Source organism: Arvicola amphibius, chromosome 8 (assembly GCF_903992535.2).
Source record: "Arvicola amphibius chromosome 8, mArvAmp1.2, whole genome shotgun sequence".
Taxonomy (NCBI): Eukaryota; Metazoa; Chordata; class Mammalia; order Rodentia; family Cricetidae; genus Arvicola; species Arvicola amphibius.
In genome coordinates this window covers 40,478,481-40,505,700 of record NC_052054.1, presented here as the reverse complement: position 1 = coordinate 40,505,700, position 27,220 = coordinate 40,478,481, and the positions used below count along the sequence as shown (strand labels likewise).

At 33.5% G+C, this 27,220-nt stretch overlaps 1 protein-coding gene across 1 annotated transcript in view; it reads right to left on the bottom strand.

Annotated features, from left to right (window-relative positions):
- The window catches only part of Trdn (triadin), a 340,388-nt gene that overhangs the window by 63,934 nt on the left and 249,234 nt on the right, over positions 1 to 27,220 (bottom strand). The window contains exons 24-25 of the mRNA XM_042055567.1: positions 7,026 to 7,039; positions 6,701 to 6,757 (exon numbers count right to left, since the gene is read on the bottom strand). Coding sequence (XP_041911501.1) covers positions 6,701 to 6,757; positions 7,026 to 7,039 — 71 coding nt within the window. The remainder of the gene's footprint in view (positions 1 to 6,700; positions 6,758 to 7,025; positions 7,040 to 27,220) is intronic.

Sequence of the window (27,220 nt, the reverse complement as noted above, 5' to 3'; positions counted from 1 at the left end):
ATGTAATCTCAATCAAGGGATAAATACCTTTTGATGTGGGAAATTCTTCTGTCTATGTGTTGCTTTTATTGGTTAATTAATAAATCTGTTTCAACCAGTGGCTTAGCAGAATATAGCTGAGCAAGGAAAACTAAACTGAATGCTGGGGAAAAAGTAGGAGGAGTCAAGAGACACCACGTAGCCACCAAAAGAAAGACATGAGCTGCCAGCTGGAAACTTGCTGATAGGCCACGAGCCTTGTGGTAAAATATAAATAATGGAAATGGGTTAATTATTGATGTAAGAGCTAGCTAGCAAAACACTTAAGCTACTGGTCAAATAGTATTGCAAATAATGTAGTTTCTCAGTGATTATTTTGGATCTAAGCAGCCGGGGAATGAAGGAACAGCTTCTGCCAAACTACAAATTGACACAGCATCGTGGTTTATATCCACATAAAACCTGAAAAAAACATAAAAAGAAATTCTAGATACAAAAGAAAAGAGTTAAGCATGGCTTTTTGGTAACAGCGTTTTCTCAGGAATAGTCTGTTTGATAGAAAGAGATGCACATTTATTTTAAGAGAAGGCTTCTTGGCTCAGCAATTGCAGAAAGAAATGTGCAGCTTTTTAAAGAAGGCTTTCTTGGCCATAATGCCAGCATGAACTATGGCTCTTTCAGGAGACCAAACATTTAAATTGGGTTTGTGAGCAGAGTGCTACAACTTGCTTAATGGCAACATAGACCTTCTCTGTGCCTAAAAATGGGACAATGTACATTGCTCTCAGAGCCAATGAACATGCTTACACCATGTTTGCTCTAGGTTAATATTGTTTAAAAAGGGCACTTCTGCTGAGAAAATAATTACAGATATACCATAAAGACAGATTCATATAAGAAAGACCTCTAAGTGGTTCATAGTTAGTTAAATGTACATAGGCTTGAGAGAGAAGAAAAAGTATAGACAGTTATAATATAAAAGAGTACAGACAGTCATAGGTTATAGGAGTAAAGATAATAAAATAAATATTAAACTTGTAGAAAAAGTTATAGAGTAAGCCACATAAAGATGGAATGTACACAGAGAGTCTGGGTTATGTATATTATTGTGTTTTCTTCGAATTTTTTGACTGTGAAGGAGCTAAGTACAGAGAGACATTTCATTGTACAGGATGCTAAATTAAACCAACATATATGTTTTAGAGGTATCTTGACTTCAAAATTTGAGTCTAATGATTTGTTGCTTTGGAAAAAAGGTTCTGTTTTTATTTCCACAGAAGATGAGAACCTATGGATTCCTTCCAGACTAATGTGACTTGATTAACCAACCCCCCTGTGAGGTTGTTGTGAACACTTCAAATATTACTTAACCCAACAAAAAGCAGGAAGCAGTTTGGTGAGAACTGCATACAAATTCCCAAATATTGTTATAAATGTTTGCTTACATTTAAAGGGGATATGATATAGAGATTTTCATTAGTATTGATCTTGCTTTATTGACACAAATTTAAAGTCAATATATATTTATATACATATATATCTTTCTGCTCTTAATTATGGCATTGTGATGATGCAGCTCATTTGAAAATATAATGTATAATTAAGAAATACAGGTTAATAGATAGTCTTTTGTACTAGACAAGCTTGTAGTCATGTTAGTTGTGTTTTCTAGACGTATAGAGATATATTTCAGTTAGATAGATAATCTTCAAACCCTTGAAAGACCTATGGAATATGACATTTAAAATGTTTTAAAAACTGAGGACTTTTCATGACAATGAGACATGTCTGCTCCTGGCAGCACTGTAACCCAGACACAGAAAGACAATTATCATATGTACTTACTCATAGGTGATTTGTAAACATAAAGCAAAGAAAAGTAGCCTACAAACCACAATCCCAGAGAACTTAAACACTAACGAGGACACTAAGAGAGATTTACAAAGATCTAGTATACATTGGAAGTAGAAAAAGACAAGATCTCCTGAGTAAATTGGGAGCATGAGGACCTTGGGAGAAGATTGAAGGGGGAGGGGATTGGCAGGGAGGGTAGCAGAGAAAAATGTAGCACTCAGTAAAAATCAATTTAAAAGGGAGAAAAAAAGAATGATGAACATTGAAGAGGCTCTTTACGGAGTTTACTAGCCATTTGTACAAGAAACTGCTCTTCTCTGGCCTTCTTGATGATATGCTGCATGAGCTGGACATGCAGGACCCATGGAGAGAAGCTAAACTTGGCTAAAAGTGAGTCGGCCCTTCAGGGTTCCTGCTTCATGAAAGAGTCTGCAAGGCATTCTGCAGGAAACAGAAGAAAGTGACTGACACACTGCCAATATAGAAGGAACAATCTTTAAAATTTCCGGCTTTGTGGAAAAGTATGCTGGACATTACAAGCCTGTAGGCTGAAGATGGAATCTCCAGTGATTCAAAGGAACTGTATAGGCAGCAAGATGTCTCTAACATTTCTAGACTTTTGGAAGTTCCTTACAATACATTTTCTGTTTATTTAGGTAATATTATATCCTTCTGGGGTTATGATGGAGTTAAAGAAAAAATAGTTGTTATAATTATAGTTTTCCTTAGTTATAATAAAAGATAAAGTAGATATAAGAATTATAACTGTAATTCTTGCTTGATAACTGTTTTGTTATATGTAATTTTACTATGTTAATATTAAAACCTTTTTATTTAAACATAAAAGGGCAAATGGTGTGTGAAATTCTTCTGTCTATGTGTTGCTTTTTTTTTTTGGTTAATGAATGAATCTGTTTGGGCCAATGGCATAGCTGAATAGAGCTAAGCAGGAAAAACTGAACTGAATGCTGGGAGAAAGGAGGTAGAGTCAGGGAGAAGCCATATATCCAGGCCAGAGACAGATATGCCAGAAAATTGCTGGTAAGCCACAGCCACATGGCAATACACAGATTAATAGAAATGGGTTAACCAAAGATATACGAGCTAGCTAGAAATACACTTAAGTGATTGGCCAAGCAGTTATTTAAATAATATAGTTTCTATGTGATTATCTCATGGTCTGGGTAGCTGGGAACAAGCAAGCAGCTTCTGCTTAAAATATTTTGAATTACAAAAGGATGTATAGTAAGTAGGACTGAAATGTTCACTGAAATGAAACTTATCCTCAAATATCAATTAAAAAGTGGTAGTTGGAGCTGGAGAGATGGCTTCATTAAGTAAGATGACAGACTGCTTTTTCAGAGGACCAGAGTTTAATATTTAGCATCCACAAAGCAGCTCACAATTGTGTCTAATTCCACTGCCAGGAAACCTGACACCCATAACAAAACACAAATGCGCGCGCGCACACACACACACACACACACACATACACACACACACACACACACACACACAGAAAATTAGATTACATTTTAAGAAAAAACAGAAAAACAGTAGTCAAAGTCTTCTTGGTAGCTTCAGGGGAAAAAACCTTGGGATTTGTGAAGATACTATGACTTGGATACCAGGAGCAGGGGCTTTATTTTTTCACCTTGTTTATTGTTTTTCCCCTCAAACTTATTAGTAATGCATTAGAACAATTTATCTGGTTTGAAAAAAATACAGCAGGGTTCTTCATTTTGAGAATTTCAGAAACTAAGAATCACATAATCTCCAAGCAGAGCCGCTGAGCAGAGAACCTGCCTTTTCACAGAGGGCACTCACTTTTCCAGGCTGTTGGTTTCATTTATGAAATGTAAATTGCTGTTGGGCCTGGGGAACGGAGCTTCATTAATGAGTTTTCAATGTCATCAACACTCTCTTCTGAAGTAGAACAGGCAGGCCATAACTTCAGAATGCATGCCAGGGAAAGGGGAGACAACAACATTTTGCTCAGGAGTTTCTACTACTTCCTCTTAAGAGAATCAATGTACAAATTCGGGAATTTTTTTAGAACACCTTTTTTTAAATACTTGCAAAATGGAACACTAATCCCTTATTTGTTTTGTTTGCCTCATAGTTGCCTATTTACTGCTTGAGCGCAGAGAAGGCTTATAATGTAAAATATGATAATGTTCAATATCATAGTAACCAGTGATATGTTGCCTTTGGCACACAGAATTCACACAAAAATAAATGTATTAAATGCATCATCTATAGTTTATTTATATAATGATAGCTAATAATCGTCAGTGTTCTAACCTCAGTATCATATATACTTTAGCTATTATAGATGTATTTCTATTTTTTTCTTAAAATTACTTCTCACACAGTGCTTTCCATAAAATACGGATCATTAAACATTTGTTAAATAAATTACTAGTTATATAATCCCCAAATGCAGTCACTTTCGGTAAATATTGGGCCACTTTACAGATGAGAACACTGAGACTTACTGATATAAAACTCATTTTGCTATATAAACAGAACAACTCGTGTTCAAATGTTGAATTTTTCTCCAACTCTGAAACAATTCATTTCTCTAACATCATTGCTATAAAAGGAATTGCAAGCTTTTATTCATTACACGCACAAATTCTGTATAATAATGTGCCCTTTATGTAGGCAAACTATATTATTTAGATTATATACCTTAGAAAAACTACCAGCAGTCATCAACATTGAAAGTGCATAATCTCAGATCAGTCATTGAGGCATCTATTTTTGGAGTCAATCTTTAAATCACAAATTGTTTTAATTAGTTTTTTAAATTGTCTTGACAAAAAAATAAAAATTCTAGGCAATTGCTATCTATCTCATATACTCCAGAGGTAATAGTATCTTGGGAATATTTTCTATTAAAACAACAGATAATAAATTTATTCATACAAAGGATTATTATCTATTGACATATGTTCAGCATATTGAGCTTTTGTCTGTGACTTTGGGGAAGCATGGTAACTGAAGACATACGTCTAGAAAGTCTCTGAAGATGAGTTCTTAGTCTACCGGGATAACTGTGAGACCTGGACAAGGCACCCTCACTACTCCCAATTTCATATTAATAAAAACAGGATTTCTGAGAAAATTCGATTGAATGTTAAACATGAAGTATTTAGGAGATCCTAGGTACTAAGCATTCAGGTTGTGTTAGCCACTTTATTAATATTTACTTCTCTGCACTCTGACATTAATCATAAATATTTAAATTTATTTTAAAATAAATCAGTGACATTTTAGTTTGAGTTATATTCATAAGTATGCAAAAACATCGTTTTTATATTAGAGTAAAAATTTATATTTAAGTGAAATTATGCTACTCTACTACTAATGCACATATACAAGTCCCATGTTCTCTCTCTCTCTCTCTCTCCCTCTTCCTTCTCCCTCTCTATCTCTCTCTCTCTTTCTCTCTCTCTCTCTCCCTCTTCCTTCTCCCTCTCTCTCTCTCTCTCTCTCTCTCTCTTTCTCTCTCTCTCTCTCTCACACACACACACACACACACACACATTAAGACAAAGAGAAACCCCATACACATGCTTCTTCTTTGTCTCTCCTTGCCTGTTTCATGTCTCATGCATAACTTTGAAACCATTAGGTCAACAAGGGAAAACAACTATTCTTTATACCCTCAGATAGGAACAACTCTAAATTGGCTGTGTGTAACTGGGGTGCTCACTATGTTATGCTGAAATTCTGATTCTGCAGTTGATGCTCAGACAAGTTTGCTGAGTAGACACTGAAAACACATATTAGGCTGGAGGGCTTTGTGTCTGTTCAGCTCAGCATAAAGGCATACATTGTCCTTGCCTCACTCAGTCATCATTTTATCTTCAGGATCCTCCATCACATCTGTGTGCTAGAAACAGTGTGCTACACTTCTCATAGCATCACCCTGCCTTTATCTGTTCCTTCTTTTATGTCTAGTTACATACAATCTCATTAGTATTTCTTTGCCTGAAGCTTCTAAATGTGAAGTGTGTGTGTTTAAATAGGGAAGATATCATTGGGGTGGCTGCATACAATGCAGGTCATAAGAAAGCTCTCCAATAAGAACAAGTCCTTATGTTGTTATTTAAAGATGGCAAGGTAACTCTGGCGTATTCCAACTAATGATCCAATAACCTTTAAGGGAATTCAGAAATTGTACAACACTCATTCCCTAGGATGGCAAACACACACACACACACACACACACACACACACACACACACACGTGTGTGTGTGTATGCATATATATATATATATATATATATATATATATATATATATACAAATATATATATATCTTGAAGGTTGTTTTGTTTTTGAAAGGCAAAGTATCTAAACAGACTTGTCTTTGCTTCTTATGGTGACAGCTTGAATCTTTTAAACATAAATGGGAATAACAACCAAGTTAAGATTTCTGGTATAAGTATGGATAACCTTATATCTGGTTCATAACTGTAAAAATAGTAGATAACTCCATATAAAAGCAATTCATTAAAGAAAGTTAAAATAAGTACTCAAACTAAAAGGATTGATATGATATTTAAAAATACTCCAATTTTGTTAGGAGTTTTGTTAGCTTCTCTTACTCTGGTCAAATCTGTGTGTATATAAACTTGGCATTTTCAGAGGGATAACAACATAGTCTGTAAAGGTGAAAAGCCTTGCCTTTCCATTTTCAGTTATGATGCATTTCTTCTATGAATACTTTGTGTGATACAATGCTCACATTGAAATGACAGTTTTAAATTTTCCTCACTGTTGTGGATGTGTGAACTTTGTTATTTGATCTTCATTTTCTCAATTGCTATCCATTGCTAATGAATCAATGCTGGTATTCAATTTCTTTTCTTTCTTTTTTTTTTTTTTTTTTTGGTTTTTCGAGACAGGGTTTCTCTGCAGCTTTTTTAGAGCCTGTCCTGGAACTAGCTCTTGTAGACCAGGCTGGCCTCGAACTCACAGAGATCCACCTGCCTCTGCCTCCCGAGTGCTGGGATTAAAATTATTTAAATGTCTGTTCTGTCTTCATGTGTATCACAAGTGACTATAACTAGGAATCTTTGATGCCCTTATTTTTGCTATACTTTAACAAGGTGTGATATCTTATGAAAGTCTTAGGTATCTAGCTCTTTTATTTATAATTGTTGTGCTATATTATTTACTGGAATTTTATTTTCTGAAAATGTCCTTTCCATATTGTATGCTATTGACCAGGATGACTGTCATGGTGTTTCTTTTGATCAAATATTTAACTTGTTTCTTCCTAAAAAGGTTCTGACCTCCCTTTTTTTACAGAACATGCTTTAGAAACTAAAATGTTAACTTCTCCATTTCTATTTACAATATAGATAAATCTTCTAGCCTTGTGTCAGTTCTGCAACTCAGGTATATCTCAAGTCATCTTTTTCCTAAATGATACAGAGAAGACTAGGGCTTCTCTTTAAGTAGGCATCTAAGCAATAAGTGTAGATGTAGATGAGGAAGCACATTGTGAGCTAACCACATTGTTACGCCACCTCCTGAAATCAGTGCTAGCACATCTCAGCCAGTGCTTGACACCCCCTGGCTTTGGATTTCAGTAAAGATGAACTCAATTTCTCCTTCCTAAGGCACAAATTCTTCTTACATTTTGCCATCATACTGAATCAAGACTCCCTGGCAGATTAGAGTCTGGTGCAGGTTTTCATTGACATCATGATTCTCTCAGATCAACATCAGTACATTTCTCCCTTATTTTCCCAACTGAAGCAATTTGCTTCACAGAGAAAAAGCTATCTGTAAAACCATTTTGTGTCACTTTGAGGATAATGACTTCTTATTTATTCAAATTATCTGTGTTTTTAGTAAATCTTTGTTATTCACTTTGAGGGTAATTTCTTTTTCATTCAAATTACCTATGTTTTTTAGCAAATTTTGGTTATTTACACTGATCTTTCAAACTGATTTCTTTATCTAAATACTAAATATATTTACATAAATTTTAGTAATCTATTCACCCATAATTTAAAACCTTCTGCTTCCTCTGCAATCCCTGTCTGTCCCTTTCTTTTTCTCTTTATCTCTCTCAGTTTTTTTCTACTCTGTGTTCAGTTTTACCAAAGATTTTCCACTTCACTAATCCTGCAAGAATATTGTTACCAGCAAATGTTCATCAATATCATGGATTGACATTGCCACTTGCCACACATGTCCTCGTTTTTATTCTTCTTCAGGATGCCTGAGGCAAAAATGAATTGATAATGAAATTTTTGCATATATGTAAATTGGAAATTTTGATTTCTAAAGAAAAATAATGCCATAAAATTTGCAGCAAAATGGATGGGGTTGAAATGAATAATATTATATGAGGCCAGTCACTCTCAAAAATAAAAACAGCCATAATTACTCCCATTTGCATAATGTAGACTATATTATACATGTGTTCATGGAAACAAATGAATATGTGGGTACAGCATAAGATGTAGAAAAGAGAATAAGAATGACTAACAATCGGGAGTTGACAGAGGATCATAGACAATGAACACATTATGAAGAAAGCTAAGTACCTAATTGTTTTACTAGTTATAAACTATGCCATGGACTTTTCATATTTGATGATGGATATATACACATAAAATATATTCACTGGTGAAAATAAAAATTCAGTGTTAATCTCCACAGTTTCCATTCTTTTGATTGGTTAATTTTGGTGTATTGTGTGCAATACTTTTTATATTTTAATATAAAGTTTGAAATTCTTGAAGAATATTTCCCACTCATTTGTATTTTTCTATCATTTGTGATGAAGGTAAAGTCATTCAACACTATTGTGTTTTTGAAGGATTGATTTCTCTGGGAAAAACTGGCTTAAAAGTTTAACATATTTTTATATAAGCACGGGTGTAATCTAAGTACGCACACATGACCATGTTATAAACACATACGGGTGTATGGATAACTATTTATGTTTTTTTCTTGATAAACATAATTCCATATTTTTTCATTCTCCTGTAGTCATCATCAAGCCAATGAAGAAACACATACATGATAGAAAACACAAAATCTCCAAGACAGTTCATTTCTCCTTCTTCCTCACACTGGAATTACATGTATCAGGAGCCCAACACCTCTCCAGCAACATGAATCGACATTTCCACCTACCACACATACCTTCATGTTTCTACCTCTTGTTTCCTGGTTTCCCTTGCTTTAATTTGTTTTTATTTCAATGTGCCTCTGTCTGTAGTTTCAGAGTAATACTCGGACTCAATCCACTGTTTTCTTCAGGGATGGCAGAATATCCCATGGATTTAATAGGGCTTTTCCTGTCCAGATTATTCTCCCTGAAGGTAACTTTTCTCAGGCCCCAGGTGAGACATTTAGTCTATTCCTTCCATTTTCCTGCAATTATGTATATGCTGAAATCGAGAAAAATACTGGCAGCAATTGTTTTCAGTTTCTTCTTTTTTTAGGGTGCATATAGAGTGAGGTTGGAGAGGCTCACTTCTAATTTGATCAATTTTAAAAATTATTGCTACAACATTGCTTATTCACGTAGCCAACAATGATTTAACTACAGAGTAACACAACTTCTGGCCAGAATATGCTTAAACAGGCATAATTTCAAGTCAGAGAAATCAGGAAACGAACAAGTGGCCTTCCACAGCACAGGCATCCACAGGCATCCAGTTTTCCATCTTACAGTTTTGTTTTCTGTTCTACATTTCATCCACTCTTAAGTGCTCTTCTTGGTTGCAAATGATCATGTCTTTTTAAATTTACCTCTCTATAATTTTTGTCTTTCATTTTGACAACCAAGGAAGAGTTTTAGAAGATTTTATATATTTTCATTTCCTTAGAAAACTGGTCTTCAAAAAGAAAGAATCCACATCTTCAGTGCATAATTATTGAATCAGAATTTTCAGTTCTGAGCCTAATTCCACAGGAAATATTAGTTATAACAGTTCATATCTAGGTTAAGGGCATAAATTAGAATCTATTTTTCTTATTCAAGATGACAATACTATGGCTATATAAAATTTACAAAGTTGCTATACGATAAATTAATCATGCTTGCTGTGTGTGAAATCTTTTTAGCAGAAATCTGAAAACAAAACAAAACAAAAAGCCCTTTAAGAACTTTTTGTTTAGTAAAGGAACCAGGAATAAACATCATGACCCCCCCCCCTTTTTTTGGTTTTTCAAGACAGGGTTCCTCTGTATCATTTTGAAGCCTGTCCTGGAACTCACTCTACAGATTAGGTTGACTTCAGACTCATAGAGACCCACTTTTCTCTGCCTCCTAAGTGCTAAGATTAAAGATGTGTGTCACTACTGCATGGCAACATTTCCTTTAATATTGACTCCCCTAATATTATCCCGTAATATGTTATCAATGAATGTGGTTATGATATATAAGTTGATTCTGAATTTTGCTTTTGACAAGTGTCCCATTAGCTAGTGGTGGAGATAACAAAACAAAACAAAACAAAAACAAACAAACAAACAAAACACCACTCCAGAGACTCACATAACTTTTTTAAGTCATTAGCTCATATCAACTGATGTCATCTGCATTGAGCCCACCCAATACTGGGCTTATCAATAACCATTCAAGAATGAGGATGAGATTCTCAGCACACCACCCTCCATCACTAAACTGCTAGGTATCAGAAGACTGTGGGAAATGAAACAATCACTCTGTGTAGTGATGGATGATATGAGACAAGACCAAAAGATGCTAGTGGATCATTTCAAACCCACAGACACACAGATTGCACTGGTTAATCTTGGTGGAGCACACAGCACAATGAGTAGACCACAATGGGTGAGAGAGATTTGTGGGGAAGGGAAGCAGTGGACATGGGTGGGAAGGAGGTGGGATGTGATAGTGGCTAGTCTTTAAGGTACACTTATATGAACTTGTAAGGGCTAGCTTATGTGTCAGGTATAAGATCAGAGAAGCAAGGTATTTGAATGAGTACAAGAGGAAAATTCTTGAAAAGCTGTGAACAAAATAGGAATTGAACAAATAAAAAGGTTCCCTAATAAAACAATAAAATGATGGTGCCAGCTAGGTGGTTTAATGGGTAAGGGTGCTTCTTGACATGGCATTTGAGTTTATAAGTTACCTGACATTTGCATGGTAAAAAGAGATGTGGTTCTATGGCCTTCATGTGCTTGCATGTGCACTGACTTTTCCTCATTTTTTTTAGTATATTAGTCTTATATTGACAAAGTAAATATAGCAGTGTTATATGAAAAATATACTTTATGGTAAAAATCCATTAGCATTTGAGTTTTATGTAGTATTCCAAAGTGATCATTAGTAAATTTATATTTTTAAAAATTTGTATAAAATAAGAAATTGTTTAGACAAATCCAGGATAGCTTCTCTACAAAAAAAAGTGCATCTTTTGTCTATCAAAACATATCTGCCCATTAGGAATCAAACCTGTTGGTGGCTATATCAGATGAGCAGCGGGTGGCCATTGACATCAGGATGTAAACCACCAGGAAGCAAGCTCTTATAAGAAATTTTCAGATAGGCAAGTCTCCAAGGGCTTTTAGCCCCAGAAAGTCTCTTGCTACTGCAGTGCCTTTAAAAGTTTGCTGCTGCCATTTTTCTCTGGTATCTGGTGGTGTGAACGGCAGAGGGAGGTTCCTCACTACCTTTAATGTAGTGTGATTATCTCACCGAAATATCCTATTATACTGGGCATTTTTACCTGTAGATTATTATGAACATGATTTTATCTTAAACTCTACTATTTAACTGAAGCAATGTTTTTATAAAATAATAGTTTAAATAGAATATAGATAGTTGAGGTCTTTTAAAAAACAAACTTTAAATAAAAACATTGCATTATATAATACAGTATTTTAGTCTTCAAGATGTAGTACAAAATAGAGATTAGCAAACTAACTTTTGTGAGGAGATTTTATTATTCAGAAGTCAGTGTGATCTATGAAGCAACAAAGGCCTAAAATGCAGCATATTGCCTAAGTAAAATAAAAATGAAAATAAGCACTTTCTGTTGGAGAGAGATTTATTGGTGGTTCCTGGATGTTCAGCCCTGAAATAATCACACAGAAACTATATTAATTAAATCACAGTTTGGTCCATTACCTCTAGCTTCTTATTGTCTAATTGGCTAATTCTTACATATTAATTTAACCCATTTCTATTAGTCTGTGTATCACCACATGATGATTAATAAAGAAACTGTCTTGGGTCTCTGCAGGAAATAGATGCAGCTGGGGAAAACTAAACAGAATGCTGGGAGAAAGGAGGATGAGTCAGGAGAAGCCGTGTAGCCCCCACCAGAGCCAGACAGAACATTATCCAGTAAACCACAGCCACGTGGCGATACACAGATTAAGAGAAATGGGTTAAGTTGTTATGTAAGAGACAGTCAATAAGAAGATACAGCTAATGGGCCAAGCAGTAATTTAATTAATATAGTTTCTGAGTGATTATTTTGAGGCTGAGCAGCTGTGAAACCAACAAGCAGTTTCCCTCCAACAACTTTCCTCCACAAACTTCAATCAACAGTGTTCTTGCTCCATAAAACGGGCTGCAGACACATTTTTGGAAAATGATGTGCACAAAAGGGTAATCACACAATGATGGTAAATCAATTTTTCTGTTTAAGTTTTTACAACATTAAAGCTCACTAAGTCTTTTGCACATAAAGAAATCTTGTATGCAATAGAAATGGGGAAAATATGAGACCTATCCTGCAAGTCCCTTTATTCTTTCTAGCTCAGGGTTTGTGGTTGGAATTCTTAGCAAACAATGGTAGCCCTGGTCTAGGGAGATGTCCTGTACTCATGGCTTAGGATATGCTGTTAATGTGGCTAAGATTATGCCAAGAATGAATGAAATAAGTCAGACACAGTAATAAAGATACCATACCACAACTCACTGACACATACAATAAAGATCAACAAGGATCTACAATTAGAGAATAGAATAGGTTCCAGATATTGTGGGAGAGGTATCTGGGGAGAAGGAGGATAGCTAAGAAAAGGGTGAAAAGTCTCAGTTAGATTGGTGAAAATTAGCATCACTATTCTACTGCACAGGAGAGTGATTGTGAAGAATATTGGTGCATCTTGTAATGCAAAATTTTAAAAAAATAACATGGACTTTCAATGTTACTATGAGTGTAAATATGTGGCAATGAATTTGCTAATAATTCTGACCTAATATTCCTCCTTATAAACATGTATCAAAAATCACAATGTATTCTTCCAAATGTATATAATGTTATTAAAAGCAAATATAAAATTATCTTTTCCTTTAAAATCAAGAGTTTCTTGAGGATACATTAGACCTATATATTATATATAGAATTTTGAAAAATGAACTTGGTGGCAAAGCGATACTCCTATTGTTACTTACATTGCTACAAATAAGTAGCGTCAGCTTTTCATCTATATTCCAGAAAGTAAAATTGATATCAAAAGCCATAGATGAAGAAACACACCACGTATATACTCATTTTCTTTTTTCAAAGATGGGGAAAAACTGCTGCTTCCAGAGCAAAATGTTTTTTTATAGATGGTGAAATGACAGTGTGAAAGATTCTCGGTGTGGTAACCTGCAGTCTTAAGGTCCAGGGTCAGGGTCTTCCTAGGAAGAGGTAGATATATATGTTTATATGAAATTAAACTGGTACTAAAACATAGTTGAGACAGAGATCAGTCAAGGATGACTACTGTCAGTGGAGAAAGAAGCAATGTATACTACAAGTAAGCTAAGCAACAATCAGTATCACCAGCAGAGATTTCTGGTTTCTGGGTGCCAAGGCCACATAACCAGGGCCCTTCCTTGTATGTGTATTGAGATCTTAGGAGAAAGTTTAAGTCTTGAATACACCATTCTAAGAGCTCAGCCAGAAACAAAGGCATCAAGGTGTGCTAATCTTCCTATTCAAGAGTTCTCTGCTCTTCCTTACATAAAAACATAATCAATGACTTAAAAACTTAGCTAATTCATGTGATGGTATCTCTTGTAAATATAGTCTCAAATGGTTTTCCTGTAATATTGCTGCCATTTTGGAATATTACTGTGATTCAACATGGGTTTGGGCTCTCCATGCAGCAGAGTCTAGTGAGACTGGTAAGTGCAGATATTCTCTTTCCTGCATAATAGAAATAACATGTGAAACACACTGAGATAACATAGGAGGCCTTTTCAAGTGAGATTGCTTCATGTTTCTTCAGACAGACATGCACAGCAGGCTTCAAAGAGACACTCCAGGAAAAAAAAGCACCACAGAGGCTTTCAAAGTCCCAAATCTTATATGGGATATTACATTTTTTATATTTTAGAGTGATAAATTATTCTAAGTAAAAAAGAAAATTGAATATTTTTTCTCTGAGACAATATCTGATATATCTTACTAAGGCATTTTAGTACTGTGATGTGACCTACTTTAAAAACAAAGATGTTCACATTACATAATTCTAAATCAATAGCCATATACCATAAAATCATATATTTTCATATTTGTTCACATACTTATATATTTATATGGTTTTCTGATGAGTGTGAAGACATTTTGCAAAGCATATAAAATTATAAAAAAGAGATAAGTCTTTGTAGACATTTTTTCATATTGTATATTAATAAGAACATATAATACAAGAGTCTATATAGGTAACTTGGTGAACTAATCAATACAGACATAGGTCTATGGTATTTAATTTGCCAGGGTAAGTTTTTACAACTTCCCTTTTATTCTAATTTGGGGTTTGGCACAGGTTATGTCTTCAAATAAAAAAATTAAATTTTTATAGTTATATTACCTGAAAAGTTGGTATTAGAGGTAAGTGCCTATTTTCTTTTTTTAGCTCTCTACATAGTAAATGATAATTCATGAACAAAACATTCTCATTACACAGGTACCAAGTAAAACAAAAGTATATCAAACTATGTTAGAAGTGCTGTCTTTGTAGACTGTGAATTGCAAAATATGTGCACTGAAACACATAAGCACATGTATATGTGTGTGGAGAGAGGAAGGGAAGAGAAAGGGAGAGGGAGAATGTATGTATAGTTTAGTAGAGCGGGAAAAGTCAGAGGCTATAGAGGCAAGTGTTCCTAATACTTTTACTTTCTTATCTATATTACTTTTTATTTTTTTAAAAAAGCTCTGTCTTTTATTCTTGCCTCCCCCTCTTTCACTTCCTTATAAATGATAGTATGTTTAAAAATATGATGCTATAAAGAGCCTTGTAATTTTGATTTGCACAACTGTGAAGATAATACCCCAAAATTACAAGGTTCTTGTTCAGATAATTTAACTTACAACTATGCTATTATATTAAATGAACCCTATTACCTTTGTCTTTCAAAACTGAAGAACTCTTCCCAGATTTTTCTTTTTTCAGTTCTAGAAGAGATCATGGGAAAGAAATGTTAAAATAATAGATTACTTTTTATCACAAGATTCTTTCTATATTCTGTTTATAGGAGCTTCAAGAGTTGGAGGGCCTCTTCATTGATATATAAGATCGATTTGTCTCTTGATCTATATTGTAGATATAATGGACCGAATAGGTCATATTTAGGAACATATATTTACACATAAAAAGATATATGCATTCATTAAAAATTAACAAAAAGAAGACCATGATTTTGAAAGGGAGAAGGAATGGGCACACAGGAGGATTGGGAGAAGGAAAGGGAAGGGAAAAGGTAATTTTTTTTTAAGTTGAGAATAGGTCCTAGGTCAACAGTAGGATAATATTCCAGTAACTTAGATGCACAACACAGGAAGGGAAGCACTTTAGAGATACCTAACCTTGGAATGTATTGTTTCCCAGGTTGGCAAGTTGCCATAAAACAAATAATTCAGATGGTGATTGAAGAAACCATTAAGTGCAAAATATATACAAGAACTATTTTAGTAAAACAAGTCCATTGATAAAAGAAAATAGCTAATATTACCATTCTCATTTTATTTCTTTAAAGATCAACCACCCCTAATTTTCTATTGATTCTTCAAATAGGTTTACTTTACTTAGTAGATAAACTGACTCCACAAAAGTACAATAAAGTTGGGCAGTGGTAGCACACGCCTTTAATCCCAGCACTCGGGAGGCAGAGGCAGGCACATTTCTGTGTGTTCCAGCCTGGGCTATAAGAGCTAGTTCCAGGACAGACCCCAAAGCTACAGAGAAACCCTGTCTCGATAAACCAAAGGGAAAAAAGTACAATGAAACAGAAGTTAAAAATAGTTTCCTAATGATGCATGTGGAATTTTATCAAAAATAGTCTCAAGTTCTAATGTTTTAGCTACATATTTCAGACATATTAATAGTACATATTCTCATAAACATCAATATACTGTTAATAAGAACAGTAATTTGAAATTTTATGTGTGATTGCTTTGTATTTAAAAATAAAATACAGAGACTGTGATTATAGTAACTATACAGATCAAGATTTTAAAATGTACAAGACGAAAGTTATTCTGTTTGTCTTAAAAATATTCCATAGCAATGAATCTAGGGATGATTTATCAAATCTTAACATGACTAAAAGAAATAAATTTAAATTACTTTTTGTCTTCTAACTCTATTCTGCAGAAGATGGAATGAAAACATATACATAATATTTACTCTTATAAGAAATTAATAAATGATTATGGAAGAAACAAAAGACTGAAAACCATAGGAATATCAGGAGAGAGCAAAGGGACATTAACGTTCTCCCTGGCAAAATTACATTTTTTTTTCAGTTCCAAACAATTAGTGTCCAAGTGGTTTTAAAGGAAACAGAAACAGCAAAAGTGAATAATTTCATTAATTCCCTTCTCATTATTCATTGCCCTAAATGATCATCTTCAGAAAAAGCATTATGCACTCATTCTCTGGTCTCTAAATAGTTTTTAAATGCTTGTTTGAGAACCATTCAGTCAGCATTTTTATTTGACTACATCCCATCTTGGTCTTTTTATTCATTGTTAGTCTTAGAACCTACTTTGTATTTATTATAAATCTTTCTGTATAAAAATAAAATCATGAAATGTCTATCTCAGAATGGCAAGTCAATTAAAACTCCTAATAAAAGGGTTTTTTTGACAAAGTGTTGTCAGTCCTTGGAGACTGTGGTGATATGTCTGTCAGGACACTGTGAACAGGGGAGATAATATTGATGTCTGAAAGTTAAGTGACATAATTGGACAGGAGAGACTTAGTGAATTCTTAAATAGCCAACTGTGTAGCTAATAGCAATCAGTCCAATCATATAGCAAAAAAACTTGAAAACTTTCTTCAAGTACTGTGTATATTCCATAAATGCTGGGGAATACTTGTACTTTAGAAATGCAACATAGACTATGGTCTAAGAAATCAAAACAATGGTTGATGTGGGGGCTTATCTGAGGTGTATATTACCACCATAGATGAGAAAAAGGTCTTCAAGATCTCCTCGGGGTTCCAGTTCATTTGAAAAGCTCTTTCTTCAATGAGATAGAATTCTTAAAATTGTCTTAGATCAGAGACCCCTCCTGAAGTCATTTAGGTACCCATATTATTTGACTAAATTCTAAACTGTAGCTAATTACCCAGCTTTGTGCTTTTCTGCTTGGCTGCAGAATAGAACGGTCTTCACACATACTCAATCTAGTGATCATCACACCTTAACTAAAATGCCTACTGAAATTCTAGGAATTCATGTGTGTGCATTTTCGTTTTCTTCTGCCTAGCTCTTGCAGAAATATAAGCAATGTGTAATTATATACAAATAAAATCAGGACTTTTATTGTGTAAGGTTTTATATTGCATTATTTTAAATTCTGTTTCAATATTTAGAGAATTAATTCCATTACAAAACATATTTTTTAAGAGAAAACTTTATTAATTTTCTTTCTATAGTCATACTCAACTTCCAAAATTAAGTCTTATTGCTGATAAATAATATAAGCCACAGCATTCTTGGCATTTCCTTAATCTTAAACTAAAGCTTTATTTTCCATGGCTATATACGTTGACATAACATCTTTTTCACTTCATATATATGTATAGTGAATTGAGTTATATTAATATGATAGCTGAAGCTAAGAGATCATGTGTACAGAAGCTTGCCCAAGATTACATCTAATTAAAACAATAACAACCCGGTTCTGCTCCATAGCCGATCATTAATTACATGGTTTGCTGTTTCGGTGGTCAGTTTTTTAGTTCATTGTGTATTCTAGACATTAACCCATAGTCATCTGTATTGCTGACAAAGTCTTGTTTCCCATTCTGTAAGCTAATTCTTCAAATAACTGATAGTGATATTTTGCTGTTCAGAGGCCCTTGTAGTTTCTTGAGATCCTGTTTGTGAATTATTGATCTTATTCCCTGTGCTACAGAAGTCTTCTTCAGAAAGCCAGTACCTCTACATACCATTTGAAATGTGCTACCGACTTTTTCTTCTAAAAGATTCAGGTATCTGGTCTTATGTTGACTCCTTAAACCTTCTGGTTTTGTGTTTAGGGTGAGATATAAGAATTTCGTTTCATTTTCTCAATTATAACTATCTTTTTTTCCTATCATGATTTGTTAAAAATGCTGTCTTCCTTCCAATGTGCATTTTTGGCCTCTTTGTTGATAATCAGGCAGCTTTAGGAATGTGAACTTTCCCTTGGATCCTCAATTTTACTGTAGTAATCATTGTGCCTAATTTTTGTTCAAGTATATTGTTGTTTTATCATTGTATCCTTGGAGTGTAACTTTAAATAAGGGAAGGTGATATCTCAAGCAGAGATATTATTTTTCAAGATTGTTTTGACTATCTGAAAATTATTGTGTTTCCACTGAATTTTGAGATTGATTTTTCAATTTTTTTGATGAACTGAGTTCATAAGAATTGCATTGAGTCTGTGTATTGATTTTAGTAAGTTAGCCATTTTCACAATGTTAGTTCTAGCAATTCACAAGCAGAGAAGTTCTGTTCATCTTATTTCTACTTCAGCTTCTTCCTTCAGTGTTTTAAGGTTTTAATCATTACAAGTCTTTTATTCCTTTGCTTATATTTATTTTGAAAGTTCTTTTGTTTCTTAGAGATTTTTATGAATGGGATTGTATTGCTGATTTCTCATTCAGTATCTTTAGTATATAAGAAGACTATTAATTTTTATGAATGGGATTGTGTTCCTAATTTCTTTTCAGTTTGTCTTTAGTCTATAAGAAGACTATTGACTTTTATGAATGGGATTTTATTCCTGATTTCTCATTGAGTATGTCTTTAGTATATAAGAAGATTACTGATTTTTGTATGGTAGTGTTGTATCCTAACACTTTGCTGAAGGTACTTTTCAGGTGTAGTCATATTCTGGTAGACACAAGCAAGCTAATGAAAAACAAAAAGCTATAAAAAAACTAAAAGCACACACAAACTGTGGAGTTCTTTGTAAAATTGTCAATTACTTCTGAACATAAGGCCCATCTTGGAGTGGTTGATATACACAGGGTCATCTGATGGAAATAACTGATTTTCCATATATCAGCAGGTACCAGACACAGTTCAGTTGCTAACCTTTGCCTTAGTGTCTACATTTTTATTCATTCACTCGTTCATTTATTAAAAAATGTAACAATATAAAATATAAAATGATAAAACAAAAGCTATCAAATTGAAGTTGAATAAGACAACTACAAGGATAATACATATTTTTTTAAAAAAAATCAATCATCTATCAGTCAGTCAACATACACAATTTCACAATGCTTTGCCACGTGTAACTTTTTAATGTTACATACTGTTTCCTATCAAATATATCCATTGCTTAATTTTATTTCTCATCAGCTTTCATAATAAGAATAATGACAACTATACACTTAGTCATAATGGCCAATGTCCTTCTTTTCCCTTGTTTTCTTTTTTCCCCTTATTGAAAATAGTTTCTTTTCTCATATAATATATCCTGATTTCAATTTCCCCACTCTCTAATCTTCCCAGTTTCTTCCCCTTTTCCTTCCCACCTGGATCAACTTTGTTTCCTGTCATTAGAAAAGAACAGGTTTCTAAGAGATAATAATGAAATGTAAACAAATAAAATATATTAAGATAAAACAAAAATAATCACATTGAAGTTGGTCAGGACAGACTAATAGAAGAAAAGAACCTAAAAGGACATATAAGAATCAAAGACACCCTCATTCGCACATTAAAGAATCCTATAAAAACACTAAACTGAAATTCATAATCTGTGCGCAACAGGACCTGTTGCATAGCCTTTCAGGCCCATTGCATGCAGCAACAATCTCTATGAGTTCAAAAAAACTTTGTGTGTGTTGATTTAGAAGGTCTTGTTTTTCTGCTGTCCTCCATCCTTCTTGCTCTTACATTGCTCCGGCATCCTCTTCAGCAGGTTTCCCTTAGCTCTTTGGTGGTGGTGGTGGTGGTGGTGGTGGTGGTGGTGGTGGTGGTGGTGGTGATAGAAACAGCCTGTTTAAGGCATCTTGTTTAAGGCTGAGTATTCCCAGAACTCTTGCTTCCTGCATAATATCTGGCTGTGAGTCTCTGTATTTGTTTTGATCTCCTGCAGGAGAAAGCTTCTCTAAGCATGGCTGATCAAGGCACTGATCTATGAATATAGCAGAATGTCTTTAGGAATTACTTTACTACTACATTCTTTTAGTAAAACACTAGTACTTGGTTTTATCCTAGGCTGCTGTCCTGTCTAGTTTCAAGTCCTTGGTCACTTAATCACTCTCGGGTATGGGTTCTATCTCACAGTATGGGCCTAAAGTCAAAACAGTTATGATGGGTTAATCTGAAAGCTTTGTGCCACCATTGCCCCAGCCTATCTTAATAGGCAGTACACCATTGTAGATGAAGGATCTGTGGCTGGCTTGGTGTTTATGCTTCTCTTTTGAGAGCGTGTAGAGTACTTTCCAGTACAAAAGACATGGGAAAATGGGAGTGAAGCCTCTAGGTAGGCATCAGCTCTACACATCCATGTTTAAAGAGCTGAGTGGATGTTGTGTTCAAACATGCCGGGTGTTGGTGGCACATACTTTTAATCCCAGCACTCTTGAGGCAGAGGCAGGTGGATCTCTGAGTAGACGGCTAGCCTAACGTGGTCTACAGAGTGAGTTCCAGGACAACCAGGAATTCACAGAGAAACCCTGTCTCAAAAAATAATTGAATGAATGAATGAATGAATGAATGAATGAATGAATGAGTAAATAAATAAAGGGGTCAATGCTATAAGTTTATAGAAAGTAACCCATAAACTTGACAACAGACTGGGTTATGCAGGGATTCCTGTAGGGCCTCTTTGGCCAACAACTCAATTTGTTGTAACCCAATCTCAATATGGGAAGCTTCATTTAGTGACAAGAAATGGCCAGTTGAGAATCATTCTCAGCCATTACCTGGCAATTTCATTTATATTGCCTTCATATATGTATATATTTTAGGAGGTTTCTACTGTATTAGACCTCCATACTAACCATCAAATGGCCCTTAATTTTAGCTGACTCTTCCTGTATTCCTTTCCTCAACGACTTGCCCCACCTTCCCCTCTTGATCCTCCCATTCCAGGCCCCCTTTCATTCATAACTATCTATTCTATTTCTCTTCCATAAAGAGATCTATCTCTTTCCACTACTCCCTTACTGTACACCTACCCTCTGTTTTTCTATGCATTATAGCTTGGTTATCATTGACTTTCCAGCTAATATCCTCATGTAAGTTAATACATACCATATTCTGATCTGGGATACCTCATTCAGGATGATTTTTTTCTAGCTCAATCCATTTGTCTTCAAATATCATGATAATATTCCACTGTGTAAATACACCACATTTTCCTTATTCGTTCTTCTGTTGAGGGACATCTAGATTGTTTCCAAATTCTGGCTACTATGAATAGAGCCCCAATTAACATGGTCGAGTAAGTGTCTTTGTGAAAGGATGAAGCATCCTTTTTGTGTATATCGAGGATGATATAGCTGGATCTTGAGATCCATCAATTCCCATCTTCCTGAGAAACCACCATACTAATTTCCATCGGGACTGTACAATGTTGAACTCCTACCAGCAATAGATGATTGTTTCTCTTACTTCACATTCTGGAAATAATGAGCTGTCACTTGTGTTATTAATTCTAGCCATTCTAACTAGTGTAAGATGAAATCTCAAAGTAGTTTCAAATTGCATTTCCCTAAGGCTAAGGATATTGACTATTTTTTAAAAGTGTTTCTTATTCATTTGAGTTTCTTCTTTTGAGAATTCTTTTTATATCTATATCACATTTTTAAATGGATCATTTGTTTTCTTTAAATGAAGCTTCTTCTGTTCTTTATATTTTTTTGAATATTAGTCCTCTAGAAAATGTGCAATTGGTAAAAATCTTTTCTCTTCCTGTAGGATGCTCGGTTTTGTGTTCAGGTCTTATATCTATTTGGAGTTCATTTTTGGGAGAGTGGCAAATGTGAATCTATTGTATTCTGCTACAGGCAGTTGCCCATTTGACTAGCACCATTTGTTAAAATTTCTCTTCTTTTCAGTGTGTATTTCTGGTCTCCTTATGAAAACTCAGGAGGCCATGGGTGTGTGGATTTGTGTCTGAGTCTTCAATTATATTCCAATGAGAAACTTGTCTGTTTCTTGTGCCCAAATGGTTTTTGTTACTATTCCTTTAGTACAGCTTGAAATCAGGGTTACTGATGCCTCTCACAGTTCTTTTATTACTTGGGGTTGTTTTAGCTATCTTAGGGATTTTTTTGTTTCCATGTGAAGATGAAAATTCTCCTCTTGAGATTTGTAAAAAATTGTACTGGAATTTTGATGTGGATTTCTTTGAATCTGTAATTTGCTTTTGGTAGGAAAGTAATTTATATTATATTGAACCTCCTGTTGCTTGAGCATGTGAGTTCTTTTCATCAGTTGACATTGTCCTCAATTTTATTCTAAAAAAAGACTTGAAGTAATTGCCATACAAGTCTTCTAATTGTTTGGTTAGAGATACCCCAACATATTTTTCTATTAATTAAGGTTATTGTGAAAAGCATTGTTTCCACGGTTTTCTTTTCAGATCATTTTTATTTGTATATAGGAGGGTAAAGGATTTTTGTGTGTTAATTTGATTCCAGCAGATTTTGCTTAGTGTGTTTATCAGCTATAGGAGTTTCTTGATGGAGTTTTTCAGGCAATAATTCATAATGAATACTATCATATCCTAACTTTCTTTTTGTTCATGAAGCATATCATGAATACTATCATATTCCAACTTTCATTTGTTCATGATATTAATTCAGTAAAGTTTAATAAAAGAATGAGCTATGTACTGAAGAACTAATAAAGAGTCAATATTGCCTTCTTGTAAAAACAGTTTCAGCCACTCATCATTAGGTCACTTACAGTCTTCTGCCTCCAGAGACAATATATTATGGCAGTTTCATAATTTAATTCTGAACATATAATTCATTCTTCATATATATATATATATATATATATGAATATATATATGGGGTATTAATCTCCAAGACAACTTATGTAATTATTACAGAATCCCATGGCTAAATTCATTTTTATAGAATTACATCTCATTTATTTACTATTTAACATCATGTTTTGCTGATATCTTTTGAAATTTAATTGTAAACTAAATATATGAAAATATTTTAAATATTAGCATTTTATTCAGATTATTTCTAGAAGGTTTTCATTTCCATATGATTGAAAGAATTTTTGTTTGTATGTATATGTGTACACATATGTTTGTGTGTATGTCTGTTTTTATGTCTGTGTGTGTGCGCATGTATATAGGCAAGAGGACAATTTTTGTTGATGTCCCTTTCCATCTTTATACAAGTTGAGGGGAAAAACTCAGATCTCCAGGCTTTCCTAGCAAGCATCTTTATCCCCCTATCCATCTTGCTGCTCCTACAATGTTCTTCATTTTTCATTTCTGATTTCCCTGCTTTCATTTTGCATAGACTGTTCTCACAACCAGAATTCAATATATTCTTAAGCATTTATGAAAAATAGAAATGATTTAGACATAGGTTGTCTTTCATTGAGAAACATATATTCTTATGGATTTCTCATAAAATGGAAGGCTATTCAAGGATTGCCTAATAAAGTAATTGATATATAAACATAGTCAGGACAAGACTAGCCAATGTCATAGTATTATATAATAAGAATAAGATAAATATATATTTTATTTTGAGACACCTTTATGTTGGGTTAATATTTCATAATTATCACTAAATTACATAAAACTTTTCTTTTTTGAAGACACAAATTAAATGTACTAACTCAAGAATTTTTCATGATAAATTTTATCTTCAGAGTTTTAAATGATAATATAGTGCCATTAGATAATTATATGACTATCTTTATATTGTAATGTAAAAATTCAAGCGAATGGAACTAAAATGTTTATAGCTATAATGATGAAGAAAATTTTAAAGCAATGTTTTATAAATACAAACTATTGAAGGAAATTATAAATTGAAATTTGACATTTCAAGAATTTTTTAATAAGCTTATACTAACATTTTATCAAAAAGTAAGACAAGATTACACAAGTTCAACTTATCTATGATGTTAAATTTCACACTAGTTCTTGAAATAACTTAAAATGTGTGATTTCATTTACTGTAATAGTAGAGTTGAAAATTTCAGTTTTTTTTTTCTGAAATTTGACTCTAAATTATTATGCTGACAATCCAATAATTTATACTAAGTTACATTATACATACTAAATGCAAACAAATAATAAATGCAAATCTTTTTATTTTATTATAAGTAGAACTTTAGTAGAAAAACCAATATGTCTTAAAAAAATAAGTCAATGAGACAAAAAAATCAAAGATAATCTTTTCTCTAACTTTATGAATGTAAGCATTTTGACATACATTCTGTTTCAAGGGAAAAAAGATACAGCCAATATATGAGCTCAGTTTAATGGCATGAAAGATATAGATTTTAATAGAAAAAATAAGAAGAAATTGGCTACTCCTTTTGAAATCTAGAGGCGGTATGCACTTGTGTTAAGTAGTACAAACTGTAATGCATTTCTTCAGCCTTCTATACATTCTACTTTACAAAGTCAAATAATATGCAAAGTTGAGTTAAATACTTAATGTTTCTCAGTTCCAGATACTACTAATGGTGATCAGAATGCCGTGAGGAGAAACAGTATGTGTGAGGACAATTTCCTTATGATGGAAATGGGGAATTAAACATCCACCTAATGTCAAAATGTAGAAAATGCTCAAAACTGTACACATTTTTGTTTTGGTTGAAAGTTTCCTCAAATTATATAATCTACTCCCAAAGGAAATATAAAATACTTTGTCATTATATTAACAGGTCACATGAAAAATTTCCTCATATTTATAATTATATTCAACTATGTAAAAAGAAATGGTTCATACTTGTATTCTTTTATTTTCCGATTAAGACAAAGTTTAAGGATTATAAGTGAAATAGAGACACACAGATGATACAAAGAACGTGTTACTTTTAGAACCTAAAACAGTGAATTGTTTGTGAAGAATGTATACTAGTGGATTACAAAAGGTACTGAATGAAGGCAACGTAGGAGTGATGCTTTTCTTGGAGTTTTGTTTCCTGCCCTGAGATTCAATGATCCAGTTTAGTCCTTCTACCTACCACCCCTCCTGACTTTCTTGTTACTGATGCTCCTAGATAGTAAGAGTGGCACTTTGCAGAGGCAAGGATTGGAGAATGACCTTCAGAAAATCTGACATGTATACTTGTATCTTTATGTTTTGAAAGAAAATAATGACATTAATGCATATTCTTATCATCACATCCAAACATCATCATTGATTCAGGTGGTTCATTTCCTAGGCAAAAAAAAAAAATGTCTTCAGTGTTGAATGTCAATGCTACTAATAAAAATTTGAATGACATGCATCAAATGATGCATGACAGATGGTGGTTCTGAAGAAGAAACATGTATAAACACACAAACTTCCTTGAGTAATGTGTTCCGCTGTGACACGTAGAATTTACAGCTTTTTGTCTACTGAAGGGAAAATGGAACGGACAGTGGAAAAACTAAGAGAGCAAGAACTGAAAAGGAATTTCCTATAGGTTGTATGAGTCAAACAAGAATGACTTAATATAAAAATACTAAATAAGGGTAAGATGAAGTGAAATGTCTATATGACTGTGTAAAATGATGAACTGCTAAACATTCTTTAAAATATGCAAAATAAGTTTTAAAAAAACATAGAGGGTTCACATGCAGGTATTGTTTGGTGTTGTTTGTAGATCAGCTTCACTCTTGAGTCAAACACAACCCTTCCCAGCACCTGGCCTGTTGTGGGCGCTCAACAAATATTATACAATGAAGTAAAACTGTTTTCAAAGGTTTGAAATTCACAGGAATCAATCATTTTTATCATTTAAAATTTATTGAGGGTCAACAACAAGACTTAATCAACATACGCAGATTGGTTTTTTATAAACACACATCACACAAATCATTCAATACAATTGGGTCAACTAAGCTTTTTAGTTTTACTCCATTGACTTTTTAAAGTTTAAATTCCTTCCTTTTTAAAAAGAATTTTGGTATACAAAAAATATAAACCCAATCATTCAAATAAGTAAGACTTTCTCAGGGAAATCACTACTCTAAGATATTTTTAACAATCACTTTAAACTCAGAATGAGTGCACAATAATTACACATCACAGATTAAAAATTAACCAGTGCATACACAAAGACTGTCTACTGAGATAAAGGAACATAATGGCTCACACACTATGTACTTATTTTCCACAGGTTATCCTGATAAATTTAAAGGCTCTTACAATGATATGGGTAACATGGTTTACAGAATCACATTCAAACCAAAGAAAGACAGAAATCCTTCATGTGCATACAGATTAGATTGCTTATGTGTACTGAAATCTTTTTAAAATTAGAGCAAAATTGAATATCTTATTAGAAAAAGTCAACCTTGACATAGTTTTGATGTTTACTTTCATAATTTACACTTCATAATGTGATGACCAATTTCTTCCAATTCATGTTGTTGGTTAATTGGAAATCAAATATTGTTCTTAAAAATTATTGTGTGTCAAATTAACTGGGTTGTAAGGTAATTTTGTTTAATAGGAGAATTAAATGCTACATATAATAACTCGGTTACAGCCTTTTTAAATTTTCCTTAAGATATTGGACTTTACATACACATTTAAAAGTATAAAGTTTGACTTTATTGTAATCTTATAAAATAAGAGGCTTTCTAGAAAAGGCCTCCTGTAAAATAATAATAATCTGATGTAAGAAATACTCCATTTAACAACTGCATATCAGAGTCTCAAAAATTTTTCCTTTGAGAAAAGTATTAGATTTTGATTCTTCCCTAAGTTTATA